We start from the raw sequence: 25,040 nt of genomic DNA, 5'->3' as shown, positions 1-25,040 counted from the left end.
GCGTGCGTTCAATAATTCATGAAACGGAGAAATGAAAAGTTCTGCCGTCTGAATCAGCTCACTCATGTTTGTCAACATGGGGCTGAAGGGTAAGTGCAACAGCAGGGCTTGGAGGACTCGTAGCTGTTTGGATCGTAAACTATGGGGACGTATTTTGCATGACAAGAGGGTTTTGAAATTGATACAAAACACAATGTACAAGTCACAAACCAAGAATGAGAATGTTGTTTTTGCTTATCTTTTCACTTCATCCATAACCATAACAAAACATTCTTACATTTACAGCAAACATTACCTTATACTGTATATGTTACATTTATGTTTTTTTAAAGGCAGTATTCCGTTATTATTATTATTTATGCCTATGTGTGCACCATGTGATCGAACCCTTGACTTTTTGACAATTCTAGAGTTATGGATGTGAAATTTTCATTCAAAACTTGAAATATGAATTCTCAGAGAATGTATTTATTACCAATATATTGAACCACCTGTTTATATTTAACTAAACCCCTGATGATAGAGTCCAGAGATCAGAAAAATATTAGTCTATGCACAGGTTTTCTGTTTTAAAAGAGAGAAAAGAAATGCATTATGATGTGACAAAAAGGATTTCTGTGAATTAAAATGTGCAAACCAGAACCAATAATATCCAACAAATGGAGAAGGGATGGTTCTTCATAGAACATAATATAGTTATTTTGTTTTTATTTTCATGTGCCCATTTATGAGGAATTTGGACAGTTATGGATGTGACAATTTACTTACCTGACTATGTAAAACTATGCAACTAAGAGAGACTTCAAATGGTTATTTAAACCCAAAATATTGGCATCTCACCCATCAGTAAGGTGAAAACTTCATACTGTATATAAAGCCAGCTACAGTATATAAAGCTAACATGATGGCATGTATTACACCAGTATAAACCACAACAACGTCTAATACAGTATATTACACATGAAAATAAAAACACAAATGCATATGCACAAAGACACTGGATCACTTGCTTGATAAGTGGCAACTACATCATGGGTTGTTAAATGAGTAGTTCACCTTCAAAATGAAAATTCTGTCATCATTTACACAAACCTGTATGACTTTCTTTCTTCCGCAGAACACAAAAGATATTTTTTGTAAGAATGTTGTTAAAGGCCCCCGTTCACTTGCATTGATTACAATAGAAGTGAATCGGGGGCTGTGCTGTTCTGTTACCAACATTTTTCAAAATATTATCTTTTGTGTTCTACGGAAGAAAGACAGTCATACAGGTTTGAAATGACATGAGGGCGTGTAACTGATGACAGAATTTTCATTTTGTAGGTGAACTACTCCTTTAACCCCTCCAAGATTTGAGTATAAACCCTGATACTTACAGTCCGCCAAAGAGCTGCATCCCCAGCAGAGCAAACACCACAATGAAGAGAAACAGGAGGAACAGAAGACTGATGATAGACTTCATGGAGTTGAGCAGAGACACCACCAGATTTCTCAGAGAGTTCCAATACCTGCAGAAGCGTCCCATTACAACTCTTCTTAGAGAAAGAATGCTCTTTGATTTTCAGGAAAGATTACAAATTTAGAAACACGATCGAAAAGACACCACAGATGAAGGGGCATTTTTGATCTCTTACTTGGTAACCTTGAATATCCTCAGCAAACGCAACGCTCGCAACACGCTGATGCCAAAAGATGCTCCTGGTTTTACTGCTGCCCAAATCACCTCGAAAATGCTTCCCACAATCACCTGCACGCAGAAAATAGGAAAGACATAAATCAAATACTGTATTAACTGTTAATCATTCGCCAAGGCTGTTTTAAGATGAACTTAGCGGCAGGACTTTGACAGAGTTTATCCTCCTGAAAGAAAACGGTCTTTCGCTGTTGAAAAAGCAGAACCCCTGGCATTAACTGCTAATGGAACATTTGCTTGGTCCCGTGCATCATTTGTATCTGATGGAACGTTACTCACCCCAAAATCAAAGCAGTTAAATGAGGAGTGAAAGTAGGTCCTGGGCCCGAGGCCATACATCTTCAGACTCATCTCTATTAGAAACAGACCGAGGAACACAAACTCCGCCAAATCTGTGCACACACAAAACAAAACAATTTATCAAAGGGCCGTGCCAGTCACATCATATATACATTCATAAGACCACTGAACTTATCCTTTTTGGCTTTAAAACACAATTAACCGCACAGTTAATAGAGCTTATATATCATTCTGGTCATTGCGGTGGTTTGACTCTGCCCAGCAGGAGTGATGTGGTCTAGTGTTTAAAGATCTGGGCAGGTAACCAAAAGGTTGTACATTTAAACCCTGCAAGGGGCGATCTATAAACTCCATCACATTGTGCTTTTAAGGAAGGTACTAAACCCCAGATAGTTATTGGGGAGCTGTCCCTTTAATTATTAGACTTTATGTGGTTTTGGATAAAAGAACCAACTAAATGTCAAATGAATTATCGCTCCAGTTGGATTTTAAATAGAGATATATGGAGAAGCCAGATCTGCTCATAAAGAGGTGGGGAAAATGAGGGCTTTTATTAGAGATGGATCGCCCCCACTTGGACGTTGATGGCCGACCTGTCAACCACACGAAACAACCATCTACCTCTTCTGTTTATATTAAGTGCACGATCAGAAAAATGGTGATCTGTGGAATGAAGTGTCCTAGAATACAGTTTGCTAACAATGACTCATGCTGTTATGTTAAAGAGACACTTTACAACAAGGATGTATTTGTTAACATTAGTTAATGCATTACCTAAAATGAACTAAAAATAAACAGCATTTATGAATCTTAGTTCATGTAAATTTCAGTATTTAATAAAACGTTTTTAAATCCAAAGTAACTGTAAACATTAGTTAATGCACACAACCATGAACCAGTGTATGAAATTTAGTGGCATCTAGCAGTGAGGTTGAGAATTGCAACCAAGGACTCGCCGTCGCTCGCCACTCCCTTTCGTGGCACTACGGTGGCTGACACAGGACGAAGATGTCGTGTTTTGCTTCTTTGCCGAATGAGATAACATATTTACGAAACGCGCTCTGCAGATCAGTTTGTCAGTTTAGGACTACTGTAGAAACAACATGGTGAATTCCATGCAAGGGGACCCGTGGTGTATGTACTATGTAGATAAAAACACCCCATTCTAAGATAATAAAAACATAACGCTTTATTATGTAAGGTCTTTATACACCTCTGAACACATTGTTATGCATATTATATTGCATATCTGTCAATAGATCCTCCATAAAATTACAAATTGGACCTTTAATTAACATAAAAAAGTTGAATAAATACTGAAAACCTTCCACTTCCTCAACGGCTAGACCTGTCTCAACAACACGATCACTTCTATTTAAAAGTGAAACTCAACTCTTCCTTCAAGCATTACATTGAATTATGCAATAATTACAGTGCTTAAGAGCACTCTTTTTAAAAATGCACTGCAAACTTTGGCTTTTTAATTGATTTCTGAGCTGATTTATTTTTTAAATCGATCCTAATGCACATAACGCATGTACAAATATAGATCACATAACCCTGTCATCCTCCAGAGAGCTGTAATGGTGTTTTAAAGATGCTGTTCACTTACACAGCGCATATGTGAGCCAGTCGGGCTGGTCGTAGTGGACTATAGCCACACACAGTGTGTTCAGTCCCACGATACACAGTACGCTCCAGTAGAAGCTCTGGGCCTTCACCATACGTCGAATGAAGAAGCGAAACCTCTTCTCCTTCCTCCGCAAGTACGACGAGTTCTCATTCTTGCTGCTCTTCACACTCGCACGGGTGAATGGAGAACCCTGGGGAGCTGCGGAGAGAGTACATGACTCAAGAGGAGATCTCTCAGATGATGGAGTGGAGAGGAGAGAAGTGAGAAGAGAGATTTTGCATTTCAACACAATCTATTACACAATTAGAGGTTTAACATGTCAACCTGAAGGTCTCTTTATATGAGAATTGGACGATTTTTAGCCAAATGATGCTTTTTGATGGTTTGACAGACTAACAATCTTTATCTAATGAGAGCGACAGGGCAAACTGTGAGCAGAGAGAGAGAGAGAGAGAGAGAGAGAGAGAGAGAGAGAGAGAGAGTGCTGACAGTTTATGAGAGCTGTCGATAGCCATGACTAATTCTCTATACTGTGAACACGCACATAATTGTCAGTACTTCATATCTGTAAGTACCAGTCCAGTTCAGCCGCTTCATTGTGCCATAAAGAAAACAAGAAAAAGTGCACAATTGTTTCACCTCAGGGTTCTGTGGTTCTAACCCTCTTCCACTAAGCTGCACATTAAACTGAATGTCAAGTTACCGTGTTAAAAAAAGAAAAGGTGACAAATGATTTCATTGGTATCGTGTTACTTGCCCTGGAGCGCTGATGAATATTCATTTGGGTGGCTATTTTAATATGGAAATTTAACTTCAGTGAGGGCAAATACACCAGCATCTCTCTCTCTACTAAAAAACAAAAAATAGGACTAAAAAATGGCCCTGGACTTCCCTGGCCGACCCTGCTTGTGTTTTGCGTTCCGGGTTCCCCTTCCATGCCTTCGTCTAAACGTGGGCCGCCAGGAGAATTCCCTATATGCCAGATGGCCAATCCGCCCTGCTTAGCTCTGTGGCTGTGTAAAATTACTTCAAATATTTCATTGTGCATTCAATTCTTTATGAAATGCACCCTTCACTGCCTGCCTATGGTATCCTACAATCCTGTGTATTCTTAATTCATTAAGCTTTCAATAAAAAAAGTTATCCTAAATTTGTTCTTAATCAAAAGCTGGACTAAAATTACCAACCTCATCTCATAGGAATTCGTAACTATTTTACAAAGTGACTAACTGGTATGAATTCATAAGATGTGAATCATACAAAAGCGTGTACTTTCCCACGTGAACATGCCGGGACACGTCCCGTGACATGCTCCCTTGAGTAGTAAAACACTCAGCAAAATGGCTGCTTTCAATAGGAGAAACAAAGAAACCGGGACTAAAACACACAATTATTTGCTGAAAATATAATCAGCTGGACTTGACGGTGATCCTAACGACTTATGACTTACAAAGGATTAGGTGTTCTTGGACACTCAAATATTGTGCGGATTTGCGTTTCCTAATATTGTAACCATTCATTTTTCAGAGTGTTTTACCACTCAAGCGGGCGCGTTCCGGCATGTTCACGTGGGAATGTGACGACACGTACATACCCTCTATTGTGTAAAAAAGCAATAATAAAGCCCCTCCCCTAACCCCACCCCTTAGTGTAACATCACTGGCGTGAAAGCAAATCGTACTGAAATGTACAAATAATCAAACTAATCTATAAGAATTAACCGCCCTGTAAAATAGTTTAGAATTCCTGTGAGATTGTTGAAATTACAATACTGTAGTTTCTTTAGAGAGACCTTCATAATGAGTACTGTTTGTTAAACTTCTGTCATGAATTACTCACTCTCTAGTTGTTCCAAACCTGTTTACATTTCTTTGTTTGGTTGAACACAGAGAAAGATATCTGGACATATGCTAACTCATGTAACTTAGTTAGGATGTAACTGAACTGTTAAAAAAAAAAAAGACATCACTCACGATTCACAACTAAACGTCTTCTCTGAAACACCCAACAACCCACACAAATTTCACCACTGGAGATATAAACCACTGAAATAATTCTTGATTGTCAATACCTCCCCTCATAAGACATCATACGATGTTACAAGACAACAGGATGTACATGAATGGTACGCCGAGATCAAAGGTCACACGAGCTGGGCCTAGAGCTTACCGACTGATGAGATGTCTGTGAAATGATCTTCACCCTCCTCTGCGTTGATGAGGTCATTTTTGCTCTTTTTAGCCCTTTTCAATACTAAACATAATTAAAAGTAAATAATTAATAACAGCAGCAATATTTTATACTTGCAGATTTTTGAGTTTCTCATTGGTTACCTGGGTTGTTGCATTTCCTCTTGTACCAGGCACTGTCGTCCTTCTCCTCTGCGTGTTTATCTTCCTCAGCAAGCATGACTTCCTCTGAGACGAGATGAAATATTACTTCTTACATACACTCTTCAGTCAAGAGTTTTATTCTGCATCAATCATTCAAGCATCTGTCAGATCTCGCAGCATGAAATCACTTATTTGCCCAACATGAAGTTAAGAAATACAAACTAAATACAAACTTTCTACATTTTCTGAAGAAAACCTGTGCGGTGCTATGTGGTGGCCAAGATATTCAGCGTGTATTCGCTGGGCAATTATGGGGTTGCTTGGCTTGGATGTTGCTTAGAGGTTGTGTTTGTAGTGTATATACAGTACCATTCTGGTTTCTAGATATGACTTGGGTCCCACCTTCAATGTAAGGTATGGTGGTTTTTTGAAGGACCAGGACATTTATGAACCAATTTAAAAGGAACTATTTGACAATGGAAAAGAGGTAGGTTATGTTTTGCTTAACTAGGAAAAAAGGTATTTGTTTTATCCTAAACCAGAGGTCTGAAGCTGGCCAGCCTGATGGTGTCCCTCCATCATGGGGTCAGTTGAACAGTCATCCAAACACAAGTGTTTTACAACCATCATTTTTACTGCATACAGTAATTGGCACCGTTTTACAGTTATTGATGAATGGACATTCTCTGTGGACTCATCTCATCTTTATACCTCCAGAACTGTAGCATACCGCTCTGCATGTTTAGTCGAGTAATGATGCCTGAGATTGTATTTCTTGAGAGCTGCAATTTTCTCTGTGACGAATAAACAGGCCATCAGCAACCCCATTAAGAGACCAGAAACATTGCGATCCGTCTCTATAGTAATCGTAAGAAATTATTCAAATAAAAGGATTAGAATATACAGCTCTGGAAAAAAAATTCTGAATTTAATATATATAGGTATGTGTTTAGGTATAATCATCATTTTTTGTTTCATTCTCACCAAAGAGTACTTACCAAATCTCTCTCTAATTCCAAATACAAATATTGCTTTTATTTGCATTTATTAGTAAAAATGAAAATAAATTGACAAAATAGTCGATAATAATAAACAAAGATGCAATGTTTTCCTTTAATACTGCAAACAAGTTCATATTGCATTTAAAACAATGCAAAATTAATATTTTGTAGTAATATTTAATGGAATAACCCTCATTTTTATTGACAACTTTGATGCATCTTAGCATTCTCTCAGTATTTAAAATTGCTGTTGGGACTAAATGTAACTCTTGAGATTTCTGGAATGGCCACCATTCATGCAGAAATGCTGAATAAAGGAAAATTTGGAGTGGTGTCTAATTTTTTACAGAGCTGTACAGCATTCAACTCACACACAATACTTTATATGTTTTGTGGTTTGTTTGTTTCAATTCGATTGAGCTCATATAGTATAATTGTAAATGCACGTTTGTCTAAATACTGTGCAAAGAACCCGAGCAACCATGACCAACCAAACTGGCCCCAGATCAGTGGACACCTCCAGCAACAGAAAGCTCCATCACACTCAATGTGCAAGCGCAGATGCTAATAAAAAGAGCTGTTACAGGCAGTCAAGGGAAGAGTGAGGGAATGAACCAGCTGGTGGAGAGAGTGGAAGGCTATTCGGTTGCCGTGGAGCTGCTGGCGAGAGGAAGTGCTGAGCAACAGACAGGCACAGATACATCAGCTCCCACAGCGGCCGAGCAGAGATCCGGGAAGAAAGTGAGATAAACAGTTATGAGAGGAAATCTCAAAGAGAAAGAAGTCCCCGTAGGGAACAGACCGGGGCCTTCTGGTAGCACATTCTAAGGGTCAGAAAAGGGTGAGAATGAGTTGGGTGGGTTGCTTTGTGTTTTGAGACTGACCTGCCTTGCAGATCCACTCCAGGTAGCCGGTCAGCTCTCTCTCGATCTGCTGTTGTCTGCGCAGCTTCAGGAACTCCTGCCTTTTCTCCACACGCTCTCTCTCCTTGGCAAACTCCCTGCAGGCACATACACATAACCACCATGAACACACTGTACTGCACAGAGGCATCATGGGAGCCCTGCTTTACTCCTCGATGTATGCACGAGTATGATTTTGTGTTTGCGTTTTATACGGTTATGTAGAGATTCATCTTGGGCGCACAAAACAAAAGAGCACAGGGTACATGGTTGGTACACAAAAAGCAACAATAGCACAATAGCAACAGAAAGAAACATTGGAAGGCAAAATACAAGGTGTGGCATGCACTTTTGTGTGAGCCGTAGAAAAATCAATGCTTTTGGAACAGCTAAAAGTCTTGATTTATGTCCACCACATGTGAGAACACAAAACAGTTGAGTTGACTAATGCAAAATGGTGGATTGACATCCCCAAGAGATATCACGCTAGAGCCTTGCGCGGCAGCAGAAGTCAATGCATCGTTCTCTGTAATGCAGTAATGCACCCAAGGGGCAGACGGGTTTTCCCCTCTCATCTCTTTATTCTCCTGTCTCACTCTTTTACCCATTGCTATGACAACCGTCAATGGTACCCTGATTATATATTTAGCCCACAGGTCATGTGGTGTTTTGTCATGCATTTCCTGCGTAACAAACTAGACATTTTTTCCCTTGTTATTAACGTCCCTTTTGTTTTCTTAAGTATTATAGATATCTCTGTCATGCTTATGGAGATGCACTGAGGGAAAAATTGCACTGTTTGTGCCCCCTCACAACCTGCCATCTGTTATCATGACAATTAGAGGAGAGTGTGATGATGGACCACCATCACTTAAAAAAAGAGCTATAAATGGGAAGAGAGAAGGAATGAAGGAAAACGGTAAAGCTTGTGGAATGGAGATGCTTCAGACAACAAGAGAAACATAACCACAGTATAAGGAATCAAGAAAAAAACAGAAAGAGAGAAAACAATAGCTCCAACAGGCACATGTGAGGTTGTTTTATTGATGCTCAACAAATACACTGTTTAAGCCGGTCAGTGCAATCTTAGCTGTTGTTGACTAGCACAACGTAGATGGTGATGGTGGTCGGACAGCATAAGCTACCTGATGAAACTATCCTACAGTTGTTTAAAGTAGTCTAAAAACATATCTCTCACTTTATTTTTCTTTCTTTCCATCAGTCCGCTCTCCTTTCCTCTCCTCATTCTCCCCTCATCTCACTTCTGTCTTCTCTCCTCAGTCTCCCCTCGTCTCATTTTAGTCTCCTCTCCTGCATTGCAGTGGGAGTGTGACAGTGAGTGTGTGTGTTTGTGTGTGCGTGTGTGACCGATGAGAAGGAATCCTACTGTATTCTATGCAGCAACCTCTCTCTCTCTCCCTTTCTCTTCCCCTCTCTCTCTCACTCGCACTAAAGCCCAAACACACGTATCTATGAAGTATAATCCGACTCCAATCCATTGTACTTTCATCACAGTATAAAAACAACAACTCCAGCTCATAAAAGAACTCCAGACAAAAACATTGACTAGTTTGCACACATTCGCACCCACAAGCAGATAAGCAGAACACACACAGAGGCAGATGCACAGAAACAGCCAGTGATCCGGCATCTAGCAGCGTGTGTTTATTTGGTAGAGAAACGCAGGTGATGTTTTGCTTTGAGTGAACAAGCTTATTTAGTTTTGTAATAAGTCTGTGTTACACAACTAAACTCTACAAGCGGTTTAAAGAAGAGGCTGGTGAACAGCTCCTGTTCTCGTTTCGGTAAGGCGTTTGGTGTTTTTAAAATGAGAAGGCGCATTACAAAGGCATAATAAACTTTCATTAAATTTATTATGTAAGTGTGTAATGTTGCTCTCAAAGCAGCAAAACTGGTACAAACTATTAAACAACAACTAAACAGGGAACCAAAATACAGCTCAGAACTGTATATCCACAATATCTAAAAGTAGTATTCGAAGAAGATTATAATGTGTTATGACAGAATTCGACCAACTGCATCTGCAATATAAAGTCTGCATTACAGTTTTTTTCAACTGCTTACACACATTTTCAAAACCTTCCCTCTTTTTTTCTAAACTTTACATACATATCCAAGAATTGCACACACGAAATGCAAAATGCCTCACATCTCTTGAAAAATGGACCACTACATTCAAAATATCACAAACACATTTCAAAAGCAAACATTTGTCTTCTGTTGCAAACACCTTTACCGTAATGTTATATTTTTGGATATATCATATTATTCAAAACCTAAAGCTCTTCTTTCACGAGCTCCTCTGTACGTTTCTGTACAAGATTGAAAGAAATTGGCCGAGATATGTTGAAAATTCACTGTAAAAGCAAGATTGAAACCAAACTGTTTATTTACTGTATTTATTAATTTTTTTGGCTGTAAGCATTTGTGGTTGTGAATACAGTATTACTGTACACAGTACGAAATATTTTTTTTCTATTCTGGAGGACACAATGTATTGTTGAGGGACTCGCAGCATTTATGTTTGCAAAAATTGTGGCATCATTAAGGATATGGTTGCGTATATTTCACGAATTCTAATAGCATTATTGGCCAAAACCAAATTCACGATAGCCGTCTCTTGCTCTTCAGTGAACATGTGACCTCGCCCACCATGAAACCTTCGACTTTCCACTCTGTAGAAGATTCAGGAACAGTGCGAGTGTGTGCCATAAACTGTAACATACAGTAATATACTATTTTATACAATATGGTCAGAATGTCTTACAGTCGGCCGTAGTGTTGTACAGTCTGATACCTCACCAGACTGTGACCAATGCAGTGCACTGTAGTAAATGAAAGCAAGGGTACTAAAATATATGTATTATAGGATAGGCCTACTGTTTGTTATGCTGAAATAGCTATTATGTGTACATTAGAACATGTGTACATTACAGTAGATTGTTACATACCTGTTCTCATTTCTAAAGGTTCGAATTATACTCGCCACTGTAAATAGACTCAAATTAAGGGCCGGGTACACTTGACTTTCCGCGTTTGTGTCCGTCTTGCGCACAAACTCGTCTGAACAGCTTCTTGAACACTCAATCGCGGATGAGTTCAGCTGATTAAAAAAAAAATCACATATTCGCTGTTGTACGTGATGCCTGCGTGTGGCTTCAAAAAATGAGCTGCACGTGGACGGGGTGTGCGGACGACCACGGACCCTCCTGATGACGAAAATTACGCCATGCGGGCAACGCGTGGATGCGGACGGCCGAACTACTGTATACTTTTGCCTTTAGGCTGGACTCTCTGCCCAGCCTCTCTCATTGTTAAACCATGGTTTATGCACTGTAGCCCTAATCTCATTCGAGACCGCTCTTCTTGTTCCTCGTCCTCCTCCTCTTCCTCCCCTTCCTCCCCCTCCAACTCCCTGCTTTGTTTGCATCCATTGTTAAAAACCCATAATTTGACCTTTGGCCTATTTATAGGCCTCTTCTAAAGCCATGATTGGTTGGTGTCAAGTAAAGCAATGAGTGTTTGCACATGTGAGGAGTTAGTGTGAGGCACTGATGAATTAGTAAGGTATTTTGATTGGTTGTGTTTGAAAAAGGAAATCAATATACTTCCTGTCAGATTTTGGTCTGTTACACAGAGAATTGTGTGTTGTGCTTTGCAAAAGTGTTTTAGGAAACGGAAAACCGAGTCAAAGGTCGAGAATTAGTGTATTGTTTTGCCGATTTGGTGTGTGGTTCTGGTGTTTGAGTGTCAGGTTTCAGAAATTGTGTGACAAGTAAACATTTTGTGTGTAAGCAGTTGAAAAAAACTGTAACATGCTGAATATACATTTTGCAAACGGAATGACAGATTTTTTTGTTTTTGTGTACTGTATAATATATTATATATGTATACAGACGTGCTCAAATTTGTTGGTACCCCTCCACAAAAAACGAAGAATGCCCAATTTTCTCTGAAATAACTTGAAACTGACAAAAGTAATTGGCATCCACCATTGTTTATTCCATATTTAATAGAAATCAGACTTTGCTTTTGATTTTTTATTCAACATAATATTGTAGATAATAAAACAAATGAAAATGTCATGGACAAAAATGATGGGACCCCTAACCTAATAATTTGTTGCACAACCTTTAGAGGCAATCACTGCAAGCAAAGGTTTTCTGTAGCTCTCAATGAGACTTCTGCACCATGAGACTTCTGTTTGGGCCACTCTTCTTGAGCAAACTGCTCCAGCTGTCTCAGGTTTGATGGGTGCCTTATCCAGATTTCAGCTCTTTCCATAGATGTTCAATAGGATTCAGATCAGGACTCATAGAAGGCCACTTCAGAATAGTCCAACGTTTTGTTCTTATCCATTCTTGGGTGATTTTAGCTGTGTGTTTTGGGTCATTATCCTGTTGGAGGACCCATGACCTGCGACTGAGACAGAGCTTTCTGACACTGGGCAGTTCATTTCGCTCCAGAATGCCTGATAGTCTTGAGATTTCATTGTGCCCTGCACAGATTCAAGGCACCCTGTGCCAGATGCTGCAAAGCAGCCCCAAAACATAACCGACCTTCCTCCATGTTTCACTGTAGGTATGGTGTTCACTTCTTTGAAAGCTTGATTTTTTTCGTCTGTGAACATAGAGCTGATGTGACTTGCCAAAAAGCTCCAGTTTTGACGCATCTGTCCAAAGGACATTCTCCCAGAAGGATTGTGGCTTGTCAATATGAATTTTAGCAAATTCCAGTCTGGCTTTTTTATGTTTTTCTTTCAAAAGTGGAGTCCTCCTGGGTCTTCTTCCATGGAGCCCACTTTTGCTCAAAAAGCGACGGATGGTGCAATCAGATCAGATGTGCCTTCACCTTGGAGTTCAGCTTGTATCTCTTTGATTCTTTCTCTACCATTCGCACTATCCTTCTGTTCTGGGGTCGATTTTCCTTTTGCGGCCGCGCCCAGGGAGGTTGGCTACAATTCCATGGACCTTAAAATTCTTAATAATATTTGCAACTGTTGTCACAGGAACATCGAGCTGCTTTGAGATGGTCTTGTAGCCTTTACCTTTACCGTGCTTGTCTATTATTTTCTTTCTGAGCTCCTCAGACAACTTTATCCTTTGCTTTCTCTGGTCCATGTTCAGTGTGGTGCACACAATGATACCAAACAGCACCGTGACTACTTTTCTCTGTTTAAATAGACTGAATGACTGATTACAAGATTGGATACATGTGTGATACTAATTAAAGAAACTAATTAGTTTGAAATATCACTATAATCCAATTATGTATTATCTTTTCTAAGGGGTACTAACAAATGTGTCCAGGCCATTTTAGAATACCTTTGTAGAATAAGCAATCATTCATCTCTTTCCACAGCTTCTTTGCTTTATTCTATGACATACCAAAGGCATGCAAGTATACATGATACAATAGCTTTTAATTTCATCACTCTTCAGGAGGAATTAAGCATTATTTCAATGAGCTGTAAGGGTACCAACAAATTTGAGCACGCCTGTATATATGTGTGTACTGTATATTATATAATCTATATATTATAATACATATATATATAGATACGAGGTTTCAGAAGGACAGCAGCGATATAATAATTTGCTTCCTGTCATATCATGGTAATCCCCACGGGTCCTTATTTTGCCTGACATGGCAGCCTTTAAACCGAGTCAAAGAGCTTTTGTGACGCAGTGCAACAGAAAGCAAGATGAAATAAACATGCGCTTCTTCCTAAATCCCTGCTGTCCAACTGCGTACTGAAACAGGCCACCCATCACTTCTCGAACCCCCGACCCTCCGACTGTCCTTCTGTCTCTACATGAGGTCTCAAAGTGACCTTTTGCTTTGAAAGTAGCATGGTCAGACAGTAGCACCAACCTCCCAGACTCATCCTGACACAAAACATGCACTGCCATGGCAACCAGTGAAACCGTGGATGCCTACAGTACATCACAGACATTTGTGAAGTATTCTTGAAGAAATATGATCAACACTGATTCATTCTGAGGTGACTCAGATGGATGGTCTCTCCTCAAGACTGCAGATGAGAATACAACATTGCATAGCAACCGCCATAAAGCATTCTGGAAATGTGCAGAATTTCTTCAATCCTAAACTTCTCTTTTTTCTTCTCTTTAAGCACAACCAGCCAGATAAGTCTGTGCTTTGGCTTTATGTAACATTTATTTTAGCCTAATTAGATCGGCTTCTGAGCTCCCATCATCCTTTTCAGCCTGTGGTTTGCAGACATTTCACACATCAGAAGGAGTTTGTAGGAAAGCCCTTGGAGGTGTGATAATCGGGGGCTGCATAGCACTCTTAAACTGGATTACCCTAAGCACGGATACAAGCTCTCACCACACATACAGTAAATACAATAAGCAGAGCCCTCTGTAATGTTAAAACTACAAACCTGTACTGTCATCTTCAAAACACAAAAGGCACACACATACAAACTTGCTTAAGTGTGCTGTAATACACAAACATTTTCTGGCACTAGGAACTGAAATAAACTTTTATGCAAATCCTCGCAGGAACTTTGAATAGTCTTTGAGGGCTTCTTTCACCTTCAAAGCTAAAAACAGTTTTAAATGAATACATTTCAAACTTTGAGCGTGGAGAATGATAGTTTTTCTTGAAGGGCAACGAGAACGTAAAACAATTATAACTGAAAGAAAGAAAAAGGGGAAGTTGGTGAAGAAGTATATAGTATAGTATATATATAGTTTATTGGTCATTTTTGGTCATTTCATGACTTACCAGCTTGTAACGTTCATTACCATTAAATGACCAATTCATGACGTCGCCTGCACAAACTCCTGATGTTACACGATAACCAAAAATGGCCCAGTTACGTACTATATTCGTAGTATTTTGGTAATTACATGACCTACTGGTAACGTAAAGTACACGTCCTAGGCATGTAATTTCATTACCAATAAATGACCAATGAATAACGTCACATTTACCGTCACCTAACGTTGCAGGATAACCAAGAACGGTCCAGTTACGTAATATATTGGTTATATTTTGATATCAACATGACCCGCTGGTAACGTAACTGCCAGGTTGCAAGCACATAATTTCATTACCATTTATATAGCCCATGCTTAACATTGACGATTCACACGACGATTATTATGCTTGTTTAACGTTTTTAGTCTGAACATTGTAAATCTGCCAGATTTACAAGAGTGCAGGCTGCTCTGTGTTGTATGCGAATATTAACAGCGCGCGGCTTGGCTCAAGTTCAGAGCAGCACCTGACAGGACCGCTCGTTTCTTCGAAGTTCTAATTTCACAACAGTGGATTAAGGAGTTGGATAAATCGCATTTTAAATGAAATATTTACTCGTAAGCTGACAGAACGCCGTCTGACAGGAGTAACAACGTGTTTTTGAGGTGCTTCTTTACTGACTGGAGCAAAGTTCCTCTGACAGGAAATTTATCAGGTGAGAGACTCAGTAAAGTGACTGAAAGCATTGTTTAAGGTTTTTTTTTTTTTTAAGGTATTTATACAGGGGCGGGATCATCACTCTCTGATCATCATCCTCTGACAAAAAAAATCATTCAGGTAAAACATAGTCTATAGTGCAGTGGCGTTGCTAGGCCCCTTTTTAGGCGAGCTAAAGCCCCCCCTAAAGTTCTAGTATAGCCCCCCTAAAGTATTGTGAGTAATAATGTAATCTGTACAAGAATTCGAGATCACTTTATAGTCCCCTTTAAAACTCTTATTATGAAAAAGGCGGCGTTATTTAGCGCAGTTCACAGCAGAACGGATTTAGAGGTGCTGTCCTCTTTGTTACATTGTCACAACGTGGAGGTTACTTACTAACAACGTCACGGAGTTACGTTGTTGCAATGAATCCAGTAATTTCACGTTTCCGGTTGTCACGACGTAACTAGTTACGTTGCCACAACGAAAGTTTGGTCATCATATTACGTTGCAGTTACGTAACAATCACGTGATATGGTTAGCTGGGAAAGAGGTGGCTCTGCCTCTTCATTTCAGAAAAACACCACAAAAACACGCATGCATGCACACACACACACACACACACACACCACACACACACACACACACACGCACGCACACACACACACACACGCACAGCAGTGCTGTACAGTATGCAGCCAGAGGTAGAACATCAAGAGACTCTCATGCTCCTGTCAGCCTGGATTTACTGTTCCACACATAGAGAGAGAGAAAGACAAAGAGAGAGAGAAAAGAGAGCAGAGACTAGTACCTCCATGAGAATGAAACTGTAACATCTCCACTCTGAAAGCACAGTGGTTGAGGCACTTAGCAGTCCATCTGACAAAGCAACTACAAACAGCTTACGCCATACTGCATACAGACTGAACACCACATTGAGGATTTTCCAGGAAAATGAAAATCAAATTGCAGCACATAGCATTCAAGCAAAAACCTTCCATTAAAACAGATATGTGTGTGAGTGAGAGAGAATGAAAGATAAAACACGAGGGAAAACTGCAGACACTCTTGTGTGTGTATAGAGAGTGTGTGGCTCCTGGCTCACAATCACAATTGATGGAGGAAAAATCTAATTCTGACTAACACTGCATTGGCAAAATACAGCTGCCTAATCGAATTGAGAAGCAGGACTCTCCTGCACTTTACACCGTCTCTGTATATGCATAGGCTATAAGTAAATGGATCCCAACCTGTAGGATAGAAATGATTTTATAGGCCTTGAAAGCCCATTTATTTCAAAAGAGTTTATAGCTTTAAAGCACATCTCCTACATAACTTCAATGGAGAACTATTGTAGGCATCCATATAAGCTTTATATTAGCTTTAAATGGTATTTGCAGCCAACCTAGACCGTGAATTGTAAAGGCAGGCGGTTAGTTAAGTGTGAGGTATGTGAGGTATGAATCTTTAGAAACATGAGTAAAATGGAATATATTGAAATGGAATTTTAAATATGAATGGCTGGAGGACAATTACACTATTTCTTTTGACAAATGTATCACCTGATATGTATAACTTTTTACTCTGATATTATACTAATTAGAATTTCTTTCTTTGAAATGTAACAAAATAACAATACAGTTTTAAAAACAAAAATAAAATTAAGTAACAACTGAAACAATTCATCTGAATCTCATTCCATTGAAATATGATGTTCAATTTCAATTAAACTAAAATTTTGTATCATGTTTGCTATCATAAAACTAAACTGAAATTTTAAAGGCATGTTAAAATACCGCTGCGGAAAAAATAAGAGAATCATTTTTACAATTTTTAAATTGTTTCATTCTGTGAACTACTAACAATATTTCTACTAAATACGAAAACAGGAGAAACAGAAAAGACCTCAAATACTGCAAAGAAAAGTTCATATTCACTTTTAAGCAATACAACAGTAATATTTGTACGTTTTAGGAAAAACATTTTTTATATAGATTTATTTAGATTTTATCACAGTTTTCATGTGTCTTGTCATGCTGATTATATAATGTAACGCTAGACAAAGGATGACAAAACAAACGGATGCTGTGTTAATTGCGTTAAATACATATATTTTGCGTTAACGTTGACAGCCCTACTAGAAATGCTGAATAAATTTTGGAATGGTCTCTTAAAGGGATACTTCAACCAAGAAACAAAATGTCCCTATGTTTTACTCACCCTCAAGGCATCCTGACTGAATATGACTTTTGTTCTTGAAGAATAATGCAGTCGGAGTTACAATACCACGTATCGTTTTCTTCCAAGCGGTAGAATGGGGGACCGTTTTTTGAAGTTCCAAAAAGTGCATCCATCGATCAAAGAACTGCTCAACACGGCTCCGTGGTCTTAAAAAAGGTCTTCTGAAGCAAATCGATGCGTTTGTTTAAGTGAAATATCCATATTGACAATGCTATTGATGATAACGTCAAGCTTCTGTTATCCCTCGGCTGCGCGTGAACCTGAGGCTTGTTTTTCCGGCAAATGACGCAGTAAGTTCCGGCGACGAACGCAGCATTTTCCGTTTTGTTCAACAGGATACCGTCTCTGGGCGGGAGCTATCGTCACCGTCATTGCCGTTAATAGCGTTGTCAATATGGATATTTCTCTTCAACAAACGCATCGATTTTACACATATTACTCATGTATGTTTTTACAAAACGTTTACTTGTGATTTTCCTTTCCCATAATGAAGGAACTGAATTGAACACACTGGATTCAGACTCACCCTGACAGCACACCCAGAACCAGATTGAGCATGAAGAAAGAGCCAATGATGATGAGGGGGATGAAGTAAAGCCAGTTCCAGGTGTTCCCTGAGGCATCGTTGGCCTGGTATGAGAGTAAAAATGGAAGATCAGCATAGAGAAAAACATTCATATGAAAAGTATATCAACAGTTTCACATAAAATTCACTGCTTGTAAGATCACATGGCCGTTGTTAGCCTAAAACATCATTATACTGTGAATATGCTCTTGCTACACAAGTGAGTGACACTGACAGACATTTAGGACATTTATGTGCCAAACTGAGCTTGATAGATTTTTCCGAGATACTCTTTTTTTCCTTTCAGATACAGAATCTTGGTAGACGTAATTCAGCATGTCAGGGTTCCCACTCTAAGCCAAATGTCAAATTCCCTTGCTTTTCCCTGACTTTCACTGACTAAAAAGTTGAATTTCCATTACCTATAATGAATGAAAAGCTCTTGAAATGTAAATTTTCCTGGCATTTTGCCTTATTTAAGAGCTACAGGTTAATGCATTTGACCTAAGTGATTGCCAGGTGACAAGCGGGAAGGGATTCAAATGGGGCTGAAGATAACCATAACAATACGCAGAAATGTGTAAAAAAAAGCGCGATAAAAAATACAGTATAGAAAAATTACATTTTGATTAATGGAAACTAAAATTTAACAGGACAAACAAAAATCCCTGATATTCCATGACTTCGACAAAAATATATACAATTCCATGACTTTCAATGTCTGGAATAGACCTTTTAAAATTCCATGATATTCCAGAAATTCCATGACGCGTGGGAACCCTGCATGCAGATCACTCTTCTCATGTTCTTTATGTGTCTGTCTTTTCTTGAACTCTTTCCACTCTCTCTTTCACAGCTGTTCAGGCAACCGTTCACTGCCTATCTTAATTCCTTTATCATTCCTCCTATAGCTTTAAAATGGCCTTTTTGGCAAGAGTGGTAAAGCAGTCTGAGCCAAATGTCATTGCTGCATCTTTCCTCCGCTCCTTTGAGCATTAAATTTATGATACTGCTTGAGGAAACTGGCCTGATTTGTTTAAATTATAATTTATTTATTACAGTTACAGTCTATATCAGTTCGTGCTTCATGCATCTGAATTTAAAATGACAGGACAATTGTACCTCTCGAAACTTTTTTTATTGAACAGACTCAGGGCATGTTGTCATCTTTATGGTTTGGTGCTGGTGATTAATGCAACAATGCAGCTCTTCCTTAAAAAAAACGGTATAAATCTGTATAAATAGAATCTGTTTAAAATTCTTTGTTCTGACGAACACAGAGAAAGATATTTGGAAGAATGCTTATAACCAAACATTTCTTGGCCACCGTTGACTACCATAGTAGGAAAAATGGCTTTATAAATTTATTTGTTCTGTTGAACACAAAAGAAGATATTTTGAAGAATGTAGGAAAGCAAACAGTTCTAGGGCACTCTTGATTACATTGTCATTTTTCCTACTATGATAGTCAATGGTTGCCAAGAACTGTTTGGTTACAAGCATGCTTCCAAATATCTTTTTCTGTGTCCATCAGAACAAAGTAATATATACAGATTTGGAATGCAGTAATCAATGGCTAGCAACTATTACTATGCTTCATTTCTTAAACCTCTGTGCGGAGATTGACAGACAGCATATGAAAACAGCTACTCCTGTGAGTCTGGTACTCATGCCACCAAAGAGAATTAAAGATTTGATTCATTTTTACAATCCCACTTTCATTTACAAGACACAGCAGACTTGCCCATCAAGCATATGTTTCTTTTAGCTAGGAACAACATTTAAATGAAATTATTGTTTCCATTATTGCCGTTTCCTTCTCATTATTATTATTAATTAGACACAGCATGCATTGGGTAACTAACAGGACAAGGTGACTGACTAGACTTGAAATATGTTACAACGTCAATGTTAAAAGTAAGCCAGAGCCATTAACAGTCATGTGATTTATTACTTAACATTGATTTGCTGAGGGCAGAACAAAAATGTGCACACAGTGCCAAACCCTTCACTAGAGGCTATGCTGAGCAAATACAAGGAAAACTAAAAATACTAACATTACTAGAAAACAACTATTGTTATAGATCAGCTCTCTGGAATACTTAATTCTGATTGGTCACTGGCATGTTTCGAAAGTATTGTTATCCTCACAAATCTGAAAACACGCCGCTCATCTGTTGGTACTATGAGAGTCATCATGACTGGTGCAGTTTGATACTTATTTTATATAAAATTACAAATATATATTAAATACTACATTAAAATTAGGGCTGTCAACGTTAAGCGATGAATTTTTTCAGATTAATGCATTAAAATATTTAACGCAATTAACACAGCATCCGTTTATTTGGTCATCCTTTGTGTAGCGTTACATTATATATTCACGCTATTCTTAAACCTGCTGCTGTGACTCCTGTCATTAACGTTAATCAAAGAACAAAAGAAAAGAGGAATTCAATGTGTTTTGTATCTTTAATGAGAATTCTTCTGTAATTAATTTAGAATTTAACTTTAAAGACTGTAAAGAGTTTGTGAACTTAATTCAATTTCTGTATATTTCCTACCTGTTAGACATGATAGCTCTCAATTAAACTGTAGCCTACTTCAATGTTGAACGGCTGTAATTAATGTTAAAATAAAGAGAAAAAAAAGACATCAGTTGCAGTACTAATATATGTTGGCTTTCATTCATAAAAGGATGTTGTTAAAGAAATCTGTTGTTTCAACATTAATTTTGAGATTAAATGTGGATTTATTATAATGTAAAAGTAATTTAAAAACATGAATGTTATGCGTGATTAATCGTGATTAATCACAGAAAAAATGTGTGATTTGTAACATCCCCTCTCGTCTGTCAGCCACGCCCCCCAGCATCAGCGCTTTCTCCCAGTTTAACCTATACTTTCACCAGAACTTTAACACTACGGACTACACACTACGGACTACACTCCCCATAATCCCTTGCACCCAATCATCCCATGATTGCACCCACACTTTAACCTCATCCCCTGGGCACTATACCATGTGTTTTGCTGTATTCGTTGTCAAGTCTAGTTGTATTTGTCTTGCACTAGTTCAGACCTTTTCTACGCGTGGATGTTAGTTAATTATTTACCCGTGGATGTTACCTGTGTGTTTCACCTGTTGGATTATCACCTGTCGTCTGTTCACTTTACAATAAAACCCCAATAAAACTCAGCTCTTTGTGTGGCATCGTCTATCTGTCTGTGTTGTTACATGATTAATCAGATTAATTTTTTTAATTAACAAATTAAAATAAATATTTATAATATACAAAATAAAACGAACATATTTGTATTTATTAAAAGAAACATTAAATAAATCATAATATTAAAATAAATATGCCAATTTAATAACATTAATGAAATTATTATTTACAAATGATTAAATCAAACTGCATGTTTGTCTCGACAAAAAGACGCTATTTTCTTCATGATTTGTATTTTTGTGGATTGCAAGGTTTGCATTTGTTATACAAATGAGCCAATAAAATATCTCAAATCAATATTTTGTGTCCAATTATTTAATAGTACCTGGGTAATAAGCAGGAGTATGCACATTTACACACTTGTTATGGCAAAATAAGCCTCTAATGTGACACAAGATTACCCTGATAACTGTCTGTACATTATCTCCTAAAGAAAATATTTTGGTAAAACATTTATTTTTATACTTTTAAACAGATACTTTTGTCTGTCCATGTTGAAAACTGCCTTAAACCCACAGATAATACTTGCTGGGTGACATGAATGTTAATGTCACCCTACAAAATGGCCATTAAAAAAGACAAATAAATCAAAACTGTGTCATGTGTGATTTTTTTATTATGAAAATGGCCAAAACACTTCCTCAAACTGAATATGACTCTTCCTTTTTTTACAGAAGTGTCTGAAACTAGAAAAAAAAGGTTCAAACATTACATGTCTGCTGCGCATCGACTTTGAATTTGAGAGCACGGAAGACAAGAGAGAACGGATGCTAGCCTCCAATATTCCATTGACGTAAACTTCTAGTGTCCAGGGTAATCACATTATCTCTATAAGAGCCAAGGTCTGGTGGATGGTACGATCTAGGAACATTCATCCCTTATTAGACCGCTCATCAAGGACCCCAGAGGACTGCTCGCAGGATAACATTTGTGGAGGATGCCATCTTACAGGAGAGAAACAGAGACGTGAGCTTTTGATCTATCGAGAAGTCATCCAGCGGTCATTACAGTCAGTATGCTGCAGATGCTGTTTTCAAATGTGTGGTTTATGAAATCAAGATTCCTTCCACAAAGGAAATCCACAAAGCATTAGAAGCTCTTTGGAGGTCAATAATGGCAACACGCTGGCACAAAAGAATACAAAATAAAACCAGACATTGCTTCAATGTATTATTCGTAACAATAGCAATTTCACCCCAGCGTCAAATGCGGTAAGAGAAAGTTGAGTTTTATTTTAGAGGTGGCTGCTCTTCCAGTAAACCACATGAGCGGCATGGACTTGGCTCCCTCATGTGGATCCAAAAGTGATCCATCTCTGCTCCCGGCGGGGCTATTTTTAAACATTTAACAGCAGATCGATCAATACATCTATCGGACGAACAATGCAGTGTGCCGGAGTGCGTGGTCACAACACACCTCACAGATCACAGAGCTCAATATTGCTCTCTGGCCACCAGCCCCAGGTGTACCGCACTGATTTAGACTGCTATAACTCAGGGATAATCTTAAATACATGCGACACAAACAAGCCGAATGACTGGGATCAAACTAAAACAAATCACTGTGCCTTGGTATAAACAGCTGTAGCGTATGAAATTAAGATTTTGGAATAGAGAGTTTTAAAAAATTCATTGCACATGCCCCAAAAATAACCGGATGTCTGTGCCGAATATTCCAGATATATTACGCCATTTCATTACAACATTTTCGTTGGCTACTCTTGCAAATGAGCAGCACGCTGATCGGAGCCTATCAGAGCTCCATTAGAAAACAGAAAATGAGGAAACGAGTGGAAGCGTATTGATCTCCAGAGAGAGGCTCCGTATATTCCTCTCTCCAGTCCGGACTCTGCAGCGAGGGGATCTAATTAGAGAGGAGATGGTGACGCTTACATGCGCAATTGCTCCCTACCAATTTATCCCTGAAATGAACCAGTACGCAAGCAGCATTTCTTTGTCAGTTTGAAACTGCTTCATAAAAACTACTGTGATTGTTCCGATTGTCTGTTTTGGGGGAATATTATACAGAAATAGAATATGAATAGATGTGCTGTAAGCGCAGATATTAACTGGGGCATTGTTCTCATTAAAATCTCATTCCACGTCTTCCTCTGCCTGACTTCCTGTCCGCTGAGGTTAAAGATCTCTGTCTGAGGATTGTCTCTGGGGAGGATCTGAACGGGGAGATGATGTATACCATTAGAGCCCACCCCAGAGACTCTGTTCTACCTCATGTAGTATCATGAAGTCATCACTGCATCTGAAGAGAAGCTCTTATGCACACCAACAGAACCCAGGGAATACTGTGCTTTCCCTGTGTTTACAAAAGCAACTATTTGCGTGTATCCCTTGCTACAGTATTTGTAGGCTTGCTTCAACGTGTAAAGGGTGTTTACATAAATGAAAACTTGAAAATTGACTCACCCTCAAATCATTCCAAACCTCCATGACTTTTTGCTCCTCAGAACACAAAAAAATATATTTTGAAGAACGTCGTCACAGTGGGAAAACAACCCCATGAGACATTTCTCGAAATATCTTCTTATATGTTACACAGAAGAAAGAGTCGGTCATGTTTTGAACAACAAAATAATCATCAATCAGTGAATAAAGGATGACTTTTGGTGAACTATCCTTAGTTAAAAACAACAGCTATATACAGGTATGTTTCTTGTGTTTAAAGAAACAGCTCAGCTCAGTTCACCCAGAATGCGCTTGGCTTCAGACTGTACATAGCACACTATCATTAGCAAACTATACTGAATATCTACCAAATACCTCTCCTTGTTTTTCACATTCATTATTGATACCAGTCTGTCAGACCATGGAACATTTGAAAAGGAGCAAACACTACTGGAATTTCAAACAGGATGGGTTCTTTGGTCAGATGAAACAAAAAAATGGGCTTTTTTAGCAGCAAACACTCAAGATGGGTTTGGTGCACACAGGGATTAAAAGTACCCCATGTGTAAAATTTATATACACCGCTGTATCTTTAATGTTTTGGGCCTAATTCTCTGCTGGAGATCCTGGAGATCTTGTTCAGATAGGTGGCATCATGGATTCCAGCAAATACCAACATGTGTGGGGGGTGGGATTTGGGGTTGTGGTGCATGCATACGTTCCGGCCCGATACGTTAGCGGCAAACCGGGAAAACGCCCGGTACGCCAGGTGGCCAGTCCGCCCCTGACTGTCCCTATAGGAGTCACGTAATAAGTGTGGATCTGTCAACAGGGCAATGATCTAAACACAAACATCAAAATCAAAACAAAATGGGTCAATGAGCACAAGACAAAGTTTCTGCCATGGCCATCCCAGTTCCCTGACCTGAACCCTATAGAAAATGAGTGGGGAACTGAAGTGGAGAAGTACCAACATGGAGCTGGAAATCTGAAGGGTCTGGAGTGGTTCTGTATGCAGGAATTGTCATGGCTCTGCTTCCTTAGTCATGTTTTTCTTGGTCCTGTAGCAGAGCCATGACAAAGTCTTTGGTTATGTGTGGAGAGAAACATATTATTGTCCGTTTGACTATAATATACGTTCTCTCCAGTGTCTTGTCATTGACCCCATTCCTCTCGTTTCCTCGTTATCTTTCCCTGAGTGTTTAATGTCCCACACCTGCCCCATGTCGTTATCCCTCGTTTGTCTTCCCTATATATACCCTCTTGTTTCTTTGTCCTGTGCTCTTGTA

At 38.8% G+C, this 25,040-nt stretch overlaps 1 protein-coding gene across 5 annotated transcripts in view; it reads right to left on the bottom strand.

Annotated features, from left to right (window-relative positions):
• The window catches only part of cacna1ba (calcium channel, voltage-dependent, N type, alpha 1B subunit, a), a 111,083-nt gene that overhangs the window by 47,000 nt on the left and 39,043 nt on the right, over nucleotides 1–25,040 (bottom strand). For all 5 annotated transcript variants that reach the window (XM_057352044.1, XM_057352036.1, XM_057352050.1 and 2 more), the window contains exons 7-14: nucleotides 18,082–18,185; nucleotides 7,845–7,960; nucleotides 5,960–6,043; nucleotides 5,796–5,879; nucleotides 3,606–3,824; nucleotides 1,973–2,085; nucleotides 1,635–1,747; nucleotides 1,377–1,508 (exon numbers count right to left, since the gene is read on the bottom strand). In XM_057352044.1, coding sequence (XP_057208027.1) covers nucleotides 1,377–1,508; nucleotides 1,635–1,747; nucleotides 1,973–2,085; nucleotides 3,606–3,824; nucleotides 5,796–5,879; nucleotides 5,960–6,043; nucleotides 7,845–7,960; nucleotides 18,082–18,185 — 965 coding nt within the window. The remainder of the gene's footprint in view (nucleotides 1–1,376; nucleotides 1,509–1,634; nucleotides 1,748–1,972; nucleotides 2,086–3,605; nucleotides 3,825–5,795; nucleotides 5,880–5,959; nucleotides 6,044–7,844; nucleotides 7,961–18,081; nucleotides 18,186–25,040) is intronic.

Source organism: Triplophysa rosa, linkage group LG2, assembly GCF_024868665.1.
Source record: "Triplophysa rosa linkage group LG2, Trosa_1v2, whole genome shotgun sequence".
Taxonomy (NCBI): domain Eukaryota; kingdom Metazoa; phylum Chordata; class Actinopteri; order Cypriniformes; family Nemacheilidae; genus Triplophysa; species Triplophysa rosa.
The sequence above is the reverse complement of the archived record's forward strand: the minus strand, read 5'-3'. Positions and strand labels throughout refer to the sequence as shown.